Genomic DNA, 19,866 nt, shown 5'->3' with positions numbered 1-19,866 from the left:
AAGAGGTCACATAAGAGGAAACAGGGAGTTCTGATGCCTTTGTGACGTCATCCTGATGACCTCACCCCGTCCATGGACCTGACCTCCAGTCTGACGGGCCCAGAAACTGGACCTTTTTCCCCCAAACAATTGATGTTTTAGTGGAGGCTAAAACCAATTATAAGGTTCCAACGCTGCTGTGTGGCCCAAATGCCAGTTGGCTGTTGTGGAATCAACTTCTCTGTTGGGATTTGAGGGAAACCCAGTAAATAAATATACTTATTCCCCTCTCAAGTGCAGAATCAATTGGCAGATGCAGGAGAAAGACAGATGAGGATGAGCATGTCACCTTTACTACTGATGAACTGGTTAGAGAGCTACCTGCCTATGCTCCCCAGCGAGGGAGAGGGAGAGGGAGACGGGGAGGGGGGGTGAACTGAGTATGGTCAGCTTTTCCTCCCCAACTCAGCAGGCAGCCGAGTCACACCTCCACAGAGTGAAGGAGACAAATTCTTCTGTGGTCCTGATACCAGCAGCGTCTGTATCACCTGGGAACTTTTAGAAATGCAAATTATAGGTCCAACTCCCAGAAATACTGAATCAAACTCTGGGGGTGGAGCCCAGCGACCTGTTTTAATAGGCCCTGCAGGGGGTTCTAATGCAGGCTCAAGACTGAGACCCACTGGCCTAGTAGTTGTTCCCCATGGAAATGCAAGACCCAGGAAGAAGTATTGCCCTGGAATATTCTGCCACTCATGCCCACCCATTTCCTCCATTCCTGGAGAAACAAATCACAGAGAGAGAAGTTTCACAGTTTCCACATTTGGGTTTTAGCTTACAGATGCTCCAAGGAATACCAGTGGCGGCTACTCATGACCTCCACTCCAAAAGGGAAAAATTCCATAGGTTTGGTGTTTTCTAGCCTTGCCTCTTACAGTCCTTGGATAGTTTCTGAAGACTCTAGAATGACCAATGACAAGAAATCAAAGATGGAAATGCATGACTCCTCCCTGCTGAAAACTCTCCCTGGCTCTCCATTACACTTAAATTTCAAAATAAACCGCTTGTCAAGGCCTGTACCTTTCCAATTGCCCATTCTCCCACACCTCCGGTCACTGTGGCCTCCCTTCTGTCCCTCTAACATGCCAAGCTCACTCCTGCCTCAGGACCTTTGCACTTGCTGCCCTGCTGCTCCAAGGACTCTTCCCTTAGACCTTGGCATGCCTGGTTCCTTCTCGTCCTTTAAATCTAAACCCAAATGTCACCTCTGACCATCCATTCCAAGTGCCCTCCACCGCACTGGTCATTGTTTATCTCGTTACCATTACCCGGGTTTATTTTCTTCTGAGCACTTGACACTATAGAAAAATGACCTGGTGTGTTTATTTGTTGGCTTTTTTGTTGTCTGTCTCCCCCTCCCTGGAATGGGAGAGGGAGCTGAGAGATGAGGGACCTTGCATGCCTAGCACCAGAGCAGTTACTGTTATACGCTGGCATGAGATTTACATAAATATCTGTTGAACGAATGAACACATTCATTAATGACGATAGGAACACCGAAAAGGGCTCTCAGGGAGAAGGATCGGAGTGGAGTGATTCGGTCATCAAGATGGTGTAGGTCTGCCTCCCTCCTCCCAAGGACAGGGGCACCTGAAGCCAGCTGAGTGGGCCTGGCATCTGGCACCGCACCACATTGCCCGCCTGCTTTTCCTCTCACCCGTCATCTTAGGTCCAGGCTCCCCGACTGCTCCTCCTCCTTCCCTCCCTCTCCCTCCACTGTCATTACATTACAGTCATTAGGAGCCAGCAGATTCACACCCTCCTGTTGTCTTTTTCATAAAGGACTGTTAATGGAGTTAGTTTTCAGCAGGGGCACTGCAAACTGTTGTCAAAACTCTAACTTGGCCACCCACATCCACACAATTAATCACACAGGAAACCAGAAAGGGGTGGCATGAGGACTGGGGCCTGGCTGTGCGGGGGCCCTCTTCCCGGGGTGGCGTGTGGCACATTACTCAGCGGCTGCCCACCGAGGGCCCACAGTTCAGCTTGGAAACAAGACAGCCCAGCTGGAACCACCACAGAGTGGAGCAAGTCAGGATCTAGTTAGCACTGGAGGGCGGGCGGGGCCCCTCCACCTTCAAGGGGTTGGTAACCAAGGAAAGAAATTAAATGGGGAGGGTAGAGGCTGGAGGTGGAAACAAGACTAAAGACAGTCTCTTCTAGAACTGTAAGAAACTGGCATTTATTGAGTAGTATGTTAGTTCTCTATTGCTGCATAACAAATTACCACAGACCTAGTGGCTTAAAACAACAACACATTTATTCAGTTTAAACATTTATACACTTATACATACATTTACACAGTTTCCATGGATCAGGAGTCCAGTAAACAGCTTAGCTGGGTCCATTGCTTGAGGTCTCACAAGGCTGCAATCAAGGGATCAGCCAGGGCCAAGATCTCGTCTGGTGGCTCGACTGGGGAAGGACCCACTTCCCCACTTGTACGGCCGCTGCAGCATTCAGTTCCTTGTGGTTGTAGGACTGAGGGCTTCTGGGGTTTGCTGGCTGTTGGGCTGAGGCCTCCCGTGCCTGCTAGAGATTTCCTGCAGTTCCTTGCCACATGGGCTTCTCAAACTTGGCGGCAGGCTAGCAGGTAGCAAGGAGACTTTCTAGAGCAAATTGGCTAGCAAGATGGAGTATGGTGTATCATTACATAATCACAGTAGTGACATCCATCCCCTTTCGTCAGAAGAAAGTCACAGGTCCTGCGCACATTTAATGGCAAGGAATTATACAAGGGTTTGAACACCAGGAAGGGTGTGGGATTATGGAACAGCCAGCCTAGAGGGTGTCTGCCACAGTCCCTATTAGGTATTCAGGACTGTGCCAAATACTTTTGCGTGTGTCACCTCATGTAATCACTAAAACAACCTGTAAAGGTGGGCATTATTCCCACTGCACAGATGAGAAACCTGAGGCTCCGAGGAATGAGCCCTTGCCCTATGTCCTGCTGATGTGAAGATGGGAACCACCACATCATGGCACCAAGTGAGCTTGTGCAAGCTTAGACGGAAGGGTCAGCCTCCTTACAGTAAGGGGTAGGGGCCTGAGGGAGGCAGGGAACCGGGACGCTGGCCCAGGAGGGGTCTAGCTCCCCACAAGGCACGAGACCAGGAGGAAAGGACGGCTGTGGGTCATATTTTGAGAACGAAGGAAACAGAGAGCACTTGTGCCTGATCATCTCTCTTTTCTCAATGAAGCAGAAAATGAGGGCGTCTCCCGAGAGGGTGGAGGTTGGGCTGGAGGAGGAGCAGAGCCAAGCTGGAGTCGCAGCTGTGGGGCGCAGCACGGAGAGCGGAATTCTGCCAGCTCGCACAAGCTTGTCAAGTGGAATGAGGCCGCTTCCTTCATGAAGACAGCAGGATGGGCTTGGTGGGTGGTCCCCACTCCCTCCCTGGCACTTTGTGTATTCACGTTCATCACAATGCCCTGCAGTGCTGTGACTTATGCCCACGTCCCTCTCTCTCAGCAGAAGGAAAGTTCTCACAGGGCAGGCACTTAACAGCCATCCACCAGCCACCTCCCGTCCTCAGCGCAACATCTGGTACATGGGAATCCTCTATAAATGGCCTGTCTGATTCCAGACCCTGAAATCGACATCACTCCACTATGTTACCTCTCATCCCCAAAGGTGGTTCTACAAGACTGCTCGAAGATATGGATTTTTGCTTTTGTTTTGAAAGTAAAAGTTCAAATAGTGCCATAGAGTAGAAAGTTTAAGTCCTCCGACACAGCATAGGGGTTTGAGGTGGAGTGAGGGAGGTCTGTTTCATGCATAACCTGGTTACCAAAAGAAAAAGCAGTTTTGCATTTTGGCCCAATCTTTTTGATGTCAAGAAGTCAAAAGAACCATTTCAAAATATTCCATTTCAATCTTTATTGATTGGTACGAAATGTTGCCCACGGTATATCGTTGCTTGAAAACTCCAGTCACTGCACAGACACAGCACAATCCCATTTGTGTCAAATTATTGTCAAGTAGCAGAAAACCTGACTCAAACCATCTTAGGCAAAAAATGAAATGCGTGGGCTCGTCTTCAATGAAAAGTCCAGGAGAATGCTCTGCTGCCAAAGGGACTCTGCCATTATGGCCTCGTTCTCAGGCTCCGTGAGATGGCAAGTGGCTGTGAGCAGCCCCCCAGGCTGCATTCTCCCCCAGGACTCCTGACAAAAGTCCTGAGAGCCACCCTGATTGGGCTAACTTGGGTCACATGCCTGACACTGACCCAGTTACTGGGGCCAGGGGGATTCTGTCTTCTGATCAAGCCTTGGCCACTGAAGGGAGTCCCAAAAGGGAGTCAGGGTGCTGTGACCAAGAGCAAGAAGAATGGATGCCAAGTCACCGTAAGTTTAATTACGTCCACTGAAAAATGATGGGGTAGATGCTCTAAGCCTGGGAGCTACAGCAGAGGCCCTCCATGTTGGTTTCTGTGTGTGTGTGTGTGTGTGTGTGCACACGCATGTGTAAAATCAGCCCCTGGCCTCATCCTGACTAGGGAACACCACTGGGCTTCCATCCTGGCTCACTAAGGGTATCTAAGTCTTGCTGGAAACTCTGGGTCCCCAAAGGCCCATCTAAACTCCAGCTTTCTAACCTGCCAGCTTGGTCCCACCGTAGGGATGAGTTCCTAGTCTTGTCCTATTTCTCTTTTGGGGCCTGCAATGGGAGCCTAAACTGAACTCCAGGCTTTCTGGCCCTGGCAGTCTGCCCAGTCCTGCCACCCTCCTCATCAGAACCGGGACTCGTGTTCCTGCACCTGACTCTGAGTAGGGTCCTCCAACCTGGATCACCACTTGGGGCCAGGATGCTCCTACCTCCACGACTGCTAGCTTCTGTACACCCTGGGGACTCACACCGGCCTGCCCAAGCCACACCCTTCGGACAGTGTTGCCACTTCTCTCAAAACCGTCCCTCCCCTGCTCTCCCCTTCCCTCCCTTCCCTTCCTTTCCCCTCCCCTCCCCTCCCCTCCCTATCCCCTCCCTTTCCCTCCTCTCCCCAAGATCAGTTTCCCCACCCCAATCTCTCCTCCACCAAGCCACTCCAAAGCAGCAGCCACAGGCTGCTCTTACGCCGCACATGAGACCAGGGACAGGCAATACAGTTGAATGGCATTTTATTTTCTCGAAGTCGATCCATCTGCTTTGCCCGACTAAGTTTTCCCTCTACACTTGTTCCTACCCGACACCTGGCACTTCTTCCTGGCATTTTTACGTTGCCTACGGTAGACTTCAAGTTCCTCTTGGTACTTAGCTCTCAGAAGAGCCGCTCTCTGTTCATAGGGCTGCTTTTCCACATCTGTTGTTAGGGACCACATCTTCCCTGTGGCCTTTGCCACCTGTACTACCGACCAGTTTGGGTTCTCCCTCTTCAGCTGGGCGTAGTGGTCTTGGCAGAAGAGTAGGAAGGATGACGGCGGCCGTCTGGGTGCCTGGGGGTCCCGCTTTCTCCGTTTCTTCCTCTTGCCTGCGAAATTCATCATCTCCTCCTGGTATCGGGCTTTGTCAAGCTTGGCCAGGGCTTCGTACTTGGCCTTCTCATGCTTTGAGATGGACCTCCATTTTTCCGAGCACTTTCTAGAGAACTCTCTAAAGCCAACATAGGTGTTTGGCTGCTGCTCCTTGAATTTGTTCCTGTAATTCAGCAAAAAGTGAATGTAAGAAGAGACATTCACCTTGGGCCTTAGCTGGATTTCTTTTCCCATGTTCACAAGATCATTTTTTCCTGGACTCGGTAACTTGGACAGCAGAGACTTCTGTCCCCACACTACAGGAGCAATCTAGAAGGTGCTCTACTTGCCGTGAATTTTTCTCTCTGCAAGAGCTGCAGTCAGGGGTGGGCCTTTTCAGTGGTGGTGGCATTGTCAGGTCAGAGGAGAGGACTTGTGACATCATTTATAAGCTGACCAATCCCAGCCAACGCCTGTGGGCATTTGTACACAGGGACTCTCATTGGCTGATGACTTGAGGGTCAATTTTTGCCTCTTACAAAAGATGATGATCCATCCAAAGAAGGCTACAAAGCAGCTATTTCCCCCAGAAATATTTCTTCTTGGCTTCCTGGAGGCAGTGGGTTTTGCTCAGCTTTGGGGGCTTAAAATCCCTCGGGTGTAGTAACGGGCTCCAGGGTCTGCCTCCCTCACTATAAGATTGTCAGGATGTCACATCATCCCTTCCAAAGACAGCCCGGAAATAATGAACACGAGGAGGTGGATGGCTCCAGAGCTGTCACGATAAAATGTGAAGCTTTCTGTTTGCCTTGAACAGTGGCAGCTCATGCTGTACACAGGGTTTAGTAGTAACTCTAAAAGTAATCAGGTGTGACAGCTGTGACTCGGTTCCTGTCAGGACAAAGTTGTCTAATTTAAAACCTGAGCACTTGGGCTATGAGTCTGAACTCTTCGTTTCTCTGAAGAAATTTGAGGGGAGAGGGGGAGGAGCACCTTGAGGTGTTAGTAATTACACTTGAGAGCACAAAAATGGGGTGGCGCTCTCAGCCCCTCAGGAGGCCTGCCCACGCTCAGGCGAGGGGTCCCCATTTCTCAGGGTCAGAGCACAAAGCTGTAGCAGCTACGATCCAACTAGTCGGTTTCTGGATTGTTGTAAAAGTCATTACAAAGATGCTACTGGTCTTCCAGTTGGAAGGAAAAGATAAGGAAATACCGTTTTTTGGCCTTTGGACATTGCAAGTTGCTCATATGGTGCTGGATTTAATACAGCTCATTGACTGGTGATAGTGCCAGATTCACAGGACTGGAAAACCAAGTTTCATTAACATAAAAAGTAGCATGTTCAAGGTCAAACGGCCGCTAATACGTGCAACTGTGGATTTTGACCCTGGTGGCGTGACGCAGGCCTGTGCTTTGTCCTGCCTGCATAGAACTGTTTCCTGGGGGAACGAGGGTCCAGAGGTCCCAGACACTGAGCCTGGCAAGGAAACTTGCTTAAGACCAGATTACATTTTGAATTTTTACGAAGTCCATTCCCAGGGCTCCAAAACTGACATCAATGTTTATCTTCCAAAAAAGGAAGATATTAATAGAAACTGATTAGAGTCCCCAGCCCTGAATTTTGGCCCCAGCCCTGCTGCAAGGGGCCATCCCTGTGAGCCTATGACTTCTCATAAACTGAGTGTTTGGGGTTGGCCAGAGAATCCCCTCCAGGTGATAAGCTGTAGTTTTGGGGCTGGATTTGGGAGCCTGTAAAATATCAGATGCCAGTTGAGGAAGACTGGACTGGTGGGTGGAGAGTGTGGCCAATGGGAACAGATCACTCTGGGGACATTTCTCAGCGTAGGTAGCTTTTTTCACTCTGGTTCTTTCTCCCAAGGGGCTAGAGGTTGGCTCACCTGTGTGTTGGACTTGGGCTGGGCTGCAGAGATGGATGGGGCACAGCTCCTTCGTGAGATCAAAACATGAGACGTGAAGAACCTTCAAGTCTACACATACTGCTCAGACTCTGCTCAGGCTCACACACACACACTGCAGCTTGCCTGTGCCTCTGCTCATAACCTTACACTCCTCTCGTGATGGATGATAAAACCCAGGAAGATTAACCCCATGATAACCCTCTGGAAGTTAGCAGATACAGGAAGAGAAGGCAGTACAAGGTAAAAGCTATGGCAACCTTTTGGTATTTGGGCCAAACTTCCAATCAGGAGGGAGGAAGCAAGGGGGACTCCTTGCTTAGGGGAGCTTAGGGAAGGTGGATGAACCTGGCTTTCAAAATCAGCACTATGTGTACTGGGTATCTAAGGTCTGCCCTTCTAGAGCCTTTTTCCAACCTTCTCCAACTTTCTCTTTTTCAATCTTCTCTGGCCTGGGAAGCTGACGCATATGGGCTACATCGATGGGTCCCACGCCCTCTGGCTTTGATGTTAGTTTGGCCACTGGGGACACCCCAACAGGAGATCAGAGATGGAGGAAGGTGAAATCAAGGCGTTTATTCTCCTGGCTTCCTCCCGGTATGCAGGGTCACCTGGAGCTGGCTGTCCTCTCTGGACTAAGGTCTCTGCTCCTCCTGAGGTGTCCTCTTTAAATGACTCTCCTTCCAGGTTCAGGAATTGCCCCTTTCCCTGTCCCCTCCTGCCTAGGGTGGTAACAGTTCTGCTTTTATTTGCCTCTGAGTTCTCTGCTACTTTCCTATATTCTGTGACTTTCCTACAGTCTGCCCTCACCTTTGTAGATAGCCTCTTTATTAAATGTTCCTTGAATTATTCTAATTTGAATGGCCATCTCTTTCCTGCTGGGACCCTGACCAAAGTACCGTATTTCTAGCCTTCGACCTTGTAGGCATAGGTTCAAAGTAGAAGGATCATGAGCTTCTGGAGACCCAAATGCCTGGCAGTCACACAGCCTAGAGTGTTCTGCAGAGGCACACGTGCCTACAAGGGCAGTGGCACAACAGGGCCACATGCCTAGGAAGGGCATCTAAGATTCCCTGCATTATGAGATGACTTCTAGGCAGGGCCATTGGACTAGATGGCCAGATGATAAATATGGTAGACTTTGTGGGCTGCAGAGTTTCTGTTGCAAGTACCCTCCTCTGCCGTTGTAGCTCCCAAAGTATCCATAGACAATACAAAAATGAATGAGTGTGGCTGTGTTCCAATAAAACTTTATTTACAAAAACATGCTATAGGCTGAGGGTCATAAATCTGCCCACCCCTGGTCTAGAGATGTGAGTTCAGTGTTTTCAAACATTTTGATTGAAGCCTACAATAAGAAATGCATTTTACATCACGGCTCACTTACACACATATATAATATTTATATAATGCTTAATGTGTGCCAGCCTCTGTTCTAAGCACTTTATGTATATCAATTCACTCAATCCTCATAACAGCCCTATGGGGGATGCTATTTTTATCCCCTTTGTCAGGATAAAAGTAGCAAAGCACAGAGAGGTTACAGAAATAAAAAGTTTTACAAAACCATACTTACTATGTGTGTGACGTACTCTTATTTTCTACCACAGTCGCCTTTATTTTGTTATTTAAAGTGCAAACCCCAGACTGCCTCATGACCCACCGATGGGCCACAGTCCATGGACTGATTTGAAAAGCACTATCCAGGTAAGCTGGGAGGGAGCTCCCACCTCGGAGACTGTGGAATCCTCTTTGCTCGGGAGCAGTGACATGAAGTGGGGAGAGGATGGCCTTTGGAGCCAGACAGATATGAGTTCAGATTCTAGCTTCGTGATTTACTAGCTGGGTAACTTTGGGCAAGTCTAGCTCATTACAACCATATCTGCAAAAAGTAGTGACAAAGTCATTAGGATTAACCGAATTGAAATTGTGGGAATAAAAACAACTGGCACTGCCCCTCCCTACAGTTTGTGCTGGGCTTAGTGACTCACTTCTAATGAACAGAACATGGAAAAGGTCAAGTAGTATCTTTGCAGGGGAGAAAGCTGGCAGACACCACCTCAGCCAGGTGGCCAAGGTGAACATCACCAGTAACGGGTCATGTTGATATCACAAACACCCTTTCTCTGATGCCATAATAAGAGCATCTCATCCCCATGGTGCTCTTCCCCCAAATCCACAGCCCAGGTCTAATCATGAGAAAACATTAGACACACTCAAAATAAGGGATGTTCTATTATACAAAATACTTGATCAGTATTCATGGACAATGTCAAGGTCTTGAGAAACCAAGGGAAGCCTAAGAAACTGACCCAGTTTGGAGGACACTAAGGAGACTTAACAACTAAACGCCATGTGAGATGATAGATTGGATCCTGGGACAGAAAAAAAAAAAGGCGCACTAGTGGAAAATTGGGGGAATCTGAATAAAGTTATTCATTTAGTTAGTCGTAATGTACCAGTTCTGATTTCTTAGTTTTGATGCATGTATCATGGTTCTGTAAGATGCTAACACCAGGGAGGTGAGGTAAAGGATATACAGGACATTTCTGTACTCTCTTTGCAACTCTTATTCTTATTTCAAAATAAAAAGTTTTTTAAAAATCTCCCCAGCTGGCAGCAGTGAGACACCTTGCTCTTGATCTGTTACCTCCAGGAATCACAGGGCCTGATATTACCCTCAATCGCAGCAGCAAATGCTCTTGGCATATTTCTGTCAAAGTATTTCTCAAGTTTTGGGGCATGCTGGAATCACCCGCGCTTTCAAAAACCCCAGTGCTCACGAAAGAAACAATAACAAGAGCCAAAGTACCCGGCACAGGCATTTATCTGATAAATGCTTTGAAGCTTCCTCTGTTCTCCTCCTGCCCCTTCTGTGGGGTAGGACTCATTGGTTGCATTTCCCTTCTGAGCAAGGTAGGATAAAGGCTCTCCAAAGATGTCCGCATCCTAAGCCCTGAAACCTGTGAATTTGTTACCTCACCTGGCAAAAGGGGCTTTGCGGATGAGATTACGTTAAGGATTTAGAGGCAGGGATGTTATTCTGACTTGCCCAGGTGGGTGTGATGTAATCACAGGAAGGCAGGAATGGCAGAGTCAGAGGAGACATGATGACAGTCACGGAGGATCAGAGGCAGAGAGAGCTGTGAAGATGCTACACTGCTGGCTTTGAAGATGGAGAAAGAGGGTACAAGCCAGGAAATGCAGGTGGCCAGCAGCAGCTGGAAAAGGCAAGCAAAGGGATTCCCACTTACAGCTACCAGAGCAGGTACAGCTATGCCAACACCTTGATCTTGGCCCATGGATACCCATTTTGGACTTCTGACCTCCAGAATTATAAGATAATACATCTGTGTAGTTTAAAGCCACTAAATTTGCAGTTATATGTTAAAGCAGCAATAGGAAACTAACACAGTATCTCTCCCATCCAGCTGGTAGTCTGCAACTTTTCCTGTGCCATTCTTAACCCCTGCTCGCATTAATAAAGATGGAAAATTTAAAGATGGAAAATTTATGCTGTCTCGTATTAGATTAGTTGAGGGGAGAGAGCATGATCTATTCAATTCTACCCACTCTTCTTCGCTCACCTGCTGACTCATTAAGTCACTAATTCACTCATTTGTTTGCCAATTCACTCTTACATTCTTATATTCTTTCGGTCCATTCACTTGCTCATGGACTCACACGTATCTCAATAAATAGCTTTTGAGTTGCTAGAGCAGTGGAGCTGCTGCTTTGATGGCCAGGGACAGTAGTGCTTGCGGGATGGAACGTCTCAGGGAGGAGGCTGGCAGTCAGGGAAGCTTCTGTCCTCTCCTGCGTCTCTACAAGTAACAAGCCAGACTGGTGGGAAGGCCAGGCCTTAAGCAGCCAGACTTAGGCTCTGTGGCACTGACCTCATGCCAGGAACTGTTATCCAATCAGATGTGACCATGATGTTTTAATAAAAATGATGATCATACTTTAGGTACATGATCTCTAGAAGCTGAGAGAGAGAGAGAGAGGGTAACTTGTCCATGGCCACACAGCCATGAGTGGCAGAGCCAGGCTCCAAACTCAGCTTTTGTGTGACTTCTGGGCTCAAGTGTTTGGCCTCTACTCGTAGTCTAGGAGCTCCTGTGTCTAGGGCCAGGGAGAGGCCGAAACTGAAAGGAGTAAGGCAAAGGACTTCAGGAGGAGGGAAGGTAGAACAAGAATAAGTTGTCTAAATCTCAACATTTAAAGGGATGCGGGTGAGTCTTTTCTAACCTGGGTTGACCCTCATCGCAGATGAAGCTCGGCAATTTATCTCCAGGTCATGAGATGTTCTGAGTCCGGCAGGTCAGCTGACCTAGGTGACCCACAGAACTTCGCCAGCATCTGCAGGAACACATGGAGCTGGGTCGCCCCTGAGGGCAGAGGCTGGCCGGAGCTGGGGGAGGTGTCAGCACCCAGCAGCTAGGAGATGGGGGACAAGATATTGGACAGATAATTAGGCACAAGAATGGAATCAGCATGGCAGGGGGCAGGCATGCCTGGCTCCCTCTGGCAGAATGTGGGACAGATCTAGAACAAGCCAGACTTGGGGGTGACAGCCCACCCACAGTGACCTCTATGTACCCTTCACAGGCCTTAACAAACCTCCTCCCTTACACCGCAGAGTGGGTGGGCGGCCCTGCCCATTCAGTCCGACCCCCTGGCTCTTCCTCTCACGGTAGACTCCTTTGTTTTGCCTGCCTGGCATCCTCCTTTCTTTCGAGCACATTCCTTCTTTTGGAAAACTGTCCCCAAATCAGTTATGGCGTTCTAGTGGGGATATGTCCTTAGCCCCAAGGAAGGACAATGTGCCCCAGCTGAGCTAATCAGAGACCTCTCATGGACTTTTTCTAATTAGGACCAAGGGAAGAGCTCTTCACCTTCTCTCTGTTGATGAAGGTCAGAGGGTGAGTCAGGGAGCTACAAGGGTGGTCAAGGTTCCAGCCTCAAGCAGCCACCATTTGCAATAGAGGGAATGATGCCAGCAGACAGAGGACAACAGAGGGGACACAGAGGAGCCTTGTGGCATCTGAGTTCCCAGTGCTGGTCACCCCTGCAGCCAGCTACATCCCTGCTCTTCCTATGGTTTGTCTATAGCAGCCCAGAATTTCTTCTCTAGGCTGATGCAATCTGGATTCCTGCCACCTGACGCCAAAAGTGTAAGACGTTATTAACCCAGATGGGATGGGGGCAACTGATATGGGAAGACAGGAGCTCTCTTCTCCCCCATTTTTGGATGCTTTCTGGGTACTTGCTGTGTGCCAGGCACTGTGCTGACAGCTTTTGCAGGTATCATCTCACTTAAACCTCTTAACGACTCTACGAAAGTGGGTGCTATTGTTATCCTTCTTAAATAGATGGGGAAACTGAGGCCCAAAGCACGTCAGTTACTTGTCCAAAGTAAGCAGCTAGTAAGTTAGAGCTGGGACTTGAACCCAGGCTCTCTCCTTCTAGGGCCCATGTGCTGACTACCCTAATTTCCCTTCTACTTGGTAAATGTTAGTCCCTTTGCCCATGAGTCTCCCTTGCTACATGGAGATATGGCAACATGGAATGACCAAGACGTGTAGCTTCCGTGTCTTGAGGCCTTAGTGGGACCTTGTGAGCATCATTGCATCACCTTTAATCCTCACAATCACACGATGAGATATAAACTGGGGAAAGAGGGGCTCAGAGAGGTGAAGCCACCTCCCCAAGGTCACATGGCCTCAGATGGTGGAGACAGGATAAGAATCCAGCTCCATGGGACTCTAGGACACCTTGCTCATTGGCCTTAGTGTGCATGAGAGGTTTAGCCCACGCATTCTCCAGCTGCTGGGAGGCTCACTTGTTCAGCCAGGCATTAGAGCTGCTGGTCTCAGGCAGGGCTGCCTAGCTGCCTCCTCAGGGTCAGGGAGCATCGATACTCAAGCTCAGAATGGTGACCAAGTGGCAGGCACACACTCCCAGGTGGCTCTTCAATACACCATCTGTAGCATTTCCTCTGGATGAGAAGTAGCGTCTAAATGCAAGCCCTCGGGGCCTCTGTGAGGCAAACAGTGCCACCCTCCAAGGCAGGGGGCAGGTTCCTTCTCCGAGTCATGTCTGGCAGGGGCAGGCAGAGGCTGAGGAAGTAAGAGTTGGTGGGGGTCAGCTGGGGTCACCCAGGGGAAAGAGGGAAAGTGATGGAAAGTGTACTGGCCACGCTGGGTGCCACACAGTGCCCTGTCCTTCCACCCCTGCACTGTTCTGTCACCAGAGTGGATGCAGGTAGCCTCACTTCCCTGGGGAAACCTAGGCCAGGCTGCTCTGGGGGCTGCTTAATCCCTGTGTCCTCTGGAGGTAGGGTTCAAGGCACTGATAAGATCCCACCCCTCCTCTCAGACCTAAGCAAGGGAAGAAAATAGCTCATATTTCTGAGGCACCTACTATGTGTCAGGCACAGTCTTGGACACATTATATACACAAGCATTGCCGTACAGAGGAATCCCATTGCACAGATGAGGAAACTGAGGCTCAGAGAATTTATGCCACATGCTCATGTTCACACAACTAGTGTGAGCTAGTGTGGAGCTTGGATTCAAATACAGCAGCGGTCCCCAACCTTTCTGGCACCACGGACAGGTTTCATGGAAGACAATTTTTCCACAGACAGTGGGGGTTGGGGGATGGTTTCAGGATGACCCGAGTACATTACATTTATTGTGTAGTCAATCCTCTCTGCTAATGATAATCGGTATTTGCAGCCGCTGCCCAGTACTAGCAACACCGCCTCAGCTCCACCTCAGAGCATCAGGAATTAGATTCTCATAAGAAGCACGCAACCTAGATCCCTCCTATGCACAGTTTACAGTAGGGTTGTGCTCCTATGAGAATCTAATGCCGCTGCTGATCTGACAGGAGGCGGAGCTTATGCGGTGATGAGAGTGATGGGAAGTGGCTGTAAATACAGATGAAGCTTCCCTCACTCCCCAATTCTCACCTCCTGCTGTGCAGCCCTGTTTATAACAGGCCACGGACCAGTACTAGTCCGTGGCCCAGGGGCTGGGGACTGCAGAAATACAGGACTGTCTGGTTCCAGGGGCCTGGCCCTTAACCTTTAACCTTAAACTTATTGCCTCTGTGGGGAACAAAACAGGTAATGAAGCAGACGGGGTGGCATCTCCATTTAGACGGAGACCTGAGCCAGCAAGGGAAGAGGGTGAAGTAGAGTGTGAGTGTGTTGTGGTCACCAGGCTCTTAAGGCCTGTGCCCTGTCCCTGGGCCATGTCTGATGGGGGCGGGCTTGAAGGTCCTAAGGCATGGAGGCTGCCAGGCCTTGAGGCTGTTGCCCTGGATCTCCAACCTATAGTGACAGAAACTTGGGTTGAGCACAGGGGACAGCCAGCTAAGGGCCCAGGAGGTGATCAGACTGGAGCAGAAACTGGAGGAGGACAAATGTAGAAGGTGCGGGACATTGAGAATGATGCGGGTAGGGAGGGCAGATAGCAATAGAGGTAGAAGAAATGATGCTGGGACACCCTTTCCCAAATCTCTCCTGGGACAGCCAAGCCTGTGGAGCCTTCTTTTCGTCACAGTGAGCCCTTCTCTCTGCCAACTTCAACCTCCAAGCAGGGACTACAGGGACCCACCTTCCTGAAAGAAGTGCCATCAGCGGATTGGTCCAGCTTGGGTCACATGGCCACCTCGATCCAATCAGCTGTTGCCATGTGATTGCACATGGCTGCCGCTTTCAGGAGCTGTGGTTTCACGGAGGGAAGCCCGTCTTCAAAGGCTTCTAAAACTCAGAAAAGAGTCGAACTGCCTGCTTTAGACCTGGAGGCCCAAAAGGAGGGAGTTGTGCAACTCAATAAAGTTGCAGGGCACCCACCACAAGCCCCCTGCCATGGAGTGTGGCACCTGGCACCAGTTCCCATCTTCGGACTCAACCCTGTTCCGTCACTTCAGCCTCACGGGCACATCGTCTCCATGGAAGGCAAAAAACACCTCACCCATCAGCCCTGCCAGCTGAGCTGCTGAGCAAGGAAGGGGAGGAAACTGACACGCCAGGCCACACTCCAGACCTCCTCGATGTGCCACCGCCCAACCTGCAAGACCCAGGTTATCGGTGGCGAAGCACTCATCCCAACAGCAAACACAGCCAGGAGCCCTGTCCCTCCGCACGCCCAGGCACAGACACGGGTCCTCCAGAGAGCCAGGCATCTGGAGGAAAAACGTTTACCTGACATGGTTTGTGTGGGTTCCCTGGAGCTAACAATTAGTTGAGCAGGAAATAGCTCTGATAATTTGTTGAGTTTATTGGGTTGCTTCTGGGGAAGAAGAAACATGTGCCCACACTGATTATCAGACCCCACTGTTGCAACCTGGGGGATAGGTCAGCATGAGAAGAGTCCCCCAGGAAGGTGCCAGCAGCTGCTAAGTGAAGGGGACACAGCCAAGGCTAAGGGACCAGGGGTGGGGAAGCATGTCCTCCTGGCAGGAGTGGGCAATGCCCTGGAGAACCCAGATGAAGCCAGCATCTGGCTTCATTGTCCCCTGGCTCATCTGCTTGCTGCCTCTTCCTCCGCTTTTCCCCACACGTGCCTCTGCTTTCACCAGCAGGGTCTCATTCGTTCATTCAGTCAGCCAATCATCCCTTCTTCTGAGGGGTAGTCCTCACCGAGCCGTTGCCTTGTGTCAGGCACTCTGCAAGGTACTGAGGAAAGAACAGTGAACAAGAAAGAAACAGCTCCTGTCTTCAGGGGACTCACAGTTCAGTGGGTGAGGCAGATGCCCGAGCAATGCGTGGTGAGACAAGAAGTGTGGTAGAGAAAGTGCAGGGAGCCCCGAGGGCACGCGGGAGAAGCAGACCAGACTTGGCCGCCAAGGATTCCTGGAGCCAGAGCTGATACACCTGCAGGGTGAGTAGGAAGTAACTGTGAAAAGAGTGGGATGGATCAAGATTGGCAGGGAGAATTTGGCAAGGAGGTGAGTTCTTGATTGTTGGAAACGTTCCAAACAAATCATTTTTGAAAACTGCCCATTTGTCGAGAATGCTGTGGTTGGGATTCATACATGGCTAGGATTTACACCTTGAAGACCTCTGAAGTTCTTCTCAAATCTAAGATTTTAAGATCAGCTGATTCCCACTCTCCTGAGAGCAGAGGGAATATAATTAGATATCCCACAACTGAAAGCAAGCAACTGCTGTTTATTCCTTTATTTGTTCAATCATAAAGCATATATAATAAAAGCAGTCTCGACCCACCTCCACCAAAGCAGCTCCTTGGATTACCTGGCACTCGTATGGCCTCAGTAGATCTTCCTGACTGGTGCCCACGGCACCCTGAGCACCTGCTGCCACCTGGCCGTCTGCCATCCCCATCCCCACCCTCAATGCCTGTGCACCTTTGCCCCCACCAGCTGAGTCTTGCACTTTCTGAGATTCAGTTGGGTTTGTTGTCAACTCTCTCAGTGCCAGTCATACTTGTTATTGTAATTATGTGATTTAAATTAAACATCACATAAACTGATGAAATATGAGTGTGATAGGAAATATAGTTGCATCTATGGAAACTAAATTGAATGCTTTGGAATGAGTCCATGAAGGAAAGTCTCTAAAAAGAATTGCTTGCTAAATATTAGGTGTGAGTGAGTGAGACACCTGCACCCCACTGGGCAAGTGACTTGGGGCTGGGGGCATGGGATGCAGTACCCCTAGTGCCTAGCACAATGCCTGGCACATAATAGGTGTTTGATGAATACTTGTTGGCTGGATAATCTGTAGCAAAATTGGAAATGGTGAATGATGCATTACAGCTGTGGTTAACATAAGGTACACGATGTGAGGAACAAACCCATGGTCAAAGGAAAGGCCTTGGTCCTGCATTAAGCCGATTGACAAATAAATGTACATTTAAGTATCTTACATTATAATGCAATGTTTAAGCTGCATAGATGTCCTTTTACAATTCCCTGTTTAGAAATTAAATTTTAATTTACCAGCCAACTACATCATCTATGAAGCTTCTGTGGTAAGGGTCAGCAAACTTTTTTCTATGAAGAGACAGAAAATAAATATTTTTGGCTTTGCAAGCCACAGGCTCTGGCACAACTCCTCGACTCTGCTGTTGTAACTTGGAAGCAGCCAGAGACAATATGTAAGCGAATGAATGGGCATAGTTGTGATCTGGTAAACCTTTATTTACAAAAACAGGCAGGAAGCCGTAGTTTGCCAGCCCCTGTTCTACGGGATTGATTTGCTTGGTGTGCCATGCACTGTGCTGTGTTGCTGGAGATTCTGAGCCAAGGAGATTCTATCCAAGCTCTCATGGAGCTGGCCTCCTAGTTGGAGAGATGGTCAAGTCAAGAGATGATTCCAGTTTGGTATGCCCAAGACAATGGCAGGGGCTTGCCTGTGGTGCAAAGGGAACACAAGGGGACGGAGAGCGTGGAGAGGTAGAGGAAAGGAAACCTTTAGTCAGGTTTATAGGATCAGTGCTTCCCCAAGCAGTTAGGTGAAGCAGCATGAAAGGGCGTTCTGGGCAGAGGGAACAGCATATACAAAGGCATAGAGACATGAAAGTACTTGCTCGTTCCAGGATGTGCAAGCCACTCTGTGTAGCTGGAGCTCAAAGTAGGTGTCATTCGAGAGAAAATAATATGAAGTTTGGACTTTATTCAGGAGCCAGTGGGTTCACCCTTCACTACTGGGTTTTCAAGCAAGGCAGGGACTTGATCCAATCTCCCCACCGAGTGTGGAAGATGGAGTGGAGGCAGAGAGCAGACCAGAAGGCTGTCTCTGTGGTCCAGGTGAAAAATGATGAGGTCGCAAGGAAGCCCCAGTTGGCCATGGGGCAAAGGAGAGGGGGGTTGAGGATGCTGCCTGGGCGGATGGTGAGGATTAGAGGGGAAGGTACAGTAAGGAGCAGGCATGATTTAGGGGAGCTTTGGTTTGTTCAGAGCATAGTAACCAACCCCAAACACACAGTAGGTGGCCAGGAGTTGGCTCAGGCCTCTCGGAGCTGCCTGCACAACTGGGGTGGGCTGGCACTGCTGGGAAAGCAAGTCTCGGGAGCCCAACGGGGCTCTTGTCAAAGATAAGGCAGGAGACTGGGAGACCAGTGGCTCGACTTGGATTCGTCCCCGGCATTCACCCAGTTCCTAGAAAATGTGTAACATCATGGCATTGTCTGGGGAAAGGATTTATCTTGACATAGCAAGAGTCTTAGGAATTTGGCTAAAGGAAAATTGATTATAAAAAGCATCTGTGATGAGGTTGGGTGTCAAGGCTGAGCCAATAAGGGATGAGAGGTAACTTAGGTTGGGGGGAGCAGAAATCAGCCTCCAACAAGGGCCTTAGGGCCATGTGGCCACCACTGCCCAAGGTCTTTCCAGAGGGGTTTCCCTGGTTGCATCATAGTGTCCTCTCCATCCCTCTGGGAGGCAAACAGATGGCAGGTGGGAAGGAAAGAGGGCTTGGGAGTAGGGATAAAGCGGTGAACACCTCCTATATTTCACATTCTCCTAAGCCAGCCTTGGGGATGGAGGGATGGTTCATGCTTGGTACTGGGATGCAGAAATACCTCAACCCTGAATCAGACCCTGGCTGTACACGGAGCATTGTTAATAGATAATGCCCACAGGAGGTGCTCTGGGAACACAGAAGCCAGATGCTACTGATGGAGAAGGAGTGGAGGCTGCACAGAGAAGGAGACATTGCAGCTGAATCTTAGAGATTACAAGCTTTGCAGGGACATCCTATATCTAGGGAACCACAGTGGGAGTGGCCTCTATTGGCAAGCACAGTGCCTTGTACACAGTATGTGCTTGGTGAGTACATGAATGAATGTTCTCCTGAAGATGTCAGTTTTCAGGATGCTGGGATTTAAACCAACATCCCCAACGCTCCTCCCCCTCAGTTTACAATTAGGCAACAATTCTTTGCAGTCACTGTTGTCATCTTGCAGGGGGTGTCGCCCAGCTCCCCAACATCATGAGTGCATGAGAAGCTTCTTAAGAAGAAATAGTGTCCCCCAATCCTGCTCCGAGCTGTCCCATTACCATGAGAAGGGCTCAGAGCTTTCTGAAGAGGAATTCAAAGCCACTTTTTCTATAATCAACTACATGCATTAAAGGGAGTGATTTTTTTACTTTATTCTCCCCAAGCCAGATTCCATTAATGAAGCCCCATTTAACAGAAGTCAATTTACCAAAAAGAAAAAAAAATTGAGTGTAATTGCTTAAATACATTTTATGTTGCACTGCAATAGCAATTTCCTGGGCGAACTTGGAATTCCCTAGGCCCCCCATAGTGAAGTTAATGTGGACAGAAAGGTTTGAAGGGGAGAATCTCTCTTTGTGTTTCTCTCCTTTAATTATGATTCTAAGGGAGCAAAATTAAAGAGGATCCTGGGGGGAGGAGAGAGGGGCAGGACAGGAATAGAATAGAACTCAGCCTAAACTGTTGCACTGCCTGCCTTCACAC

General features: G+C 49.3%; 2 protein-coding genes across 2 annotated transcripts in view; one reads left to right on the top strand and one right to left on the bottom strand.

The window, feature by feature from the left end:
- Window positions 1-19,866, top strand: part of CSMD2 (CUB and Sushi multiple domains 2) — a 571,373-nt gene that overhangs the window by 255,761 nt on the left and 295,746 nt on the right.
- HMGB4 (high mobility group box 4) lies at window positions 5,194-5,745 on the bottom strand. The gene has a single exon (XM_069477248.1). The coding sequence runs from the start codon at window positions 5,743-5,745 to the stop codon at window positions 5,194-5,196; it is 552 nt and encodes a 183-aa protein (XP_069333349.1).

This window comes from Eulemur rufifrons, chromosome 8 (assembly GCF_041146395.1).
Source record: "Eulemur rufifrons isolate Redbay chromosome 8, OSU_ERuf_1, whole genome shotgun sequence".
Taxonomy (NCBI): Eukaryota; Metazoa; Chordata; class Mammalia; order Primates; family Lemuridae; genus Eulemur; species Eulemur rufifrons.
This window is presented reverse-complemented; position numbering and strand designations above follow the sequence as displayed.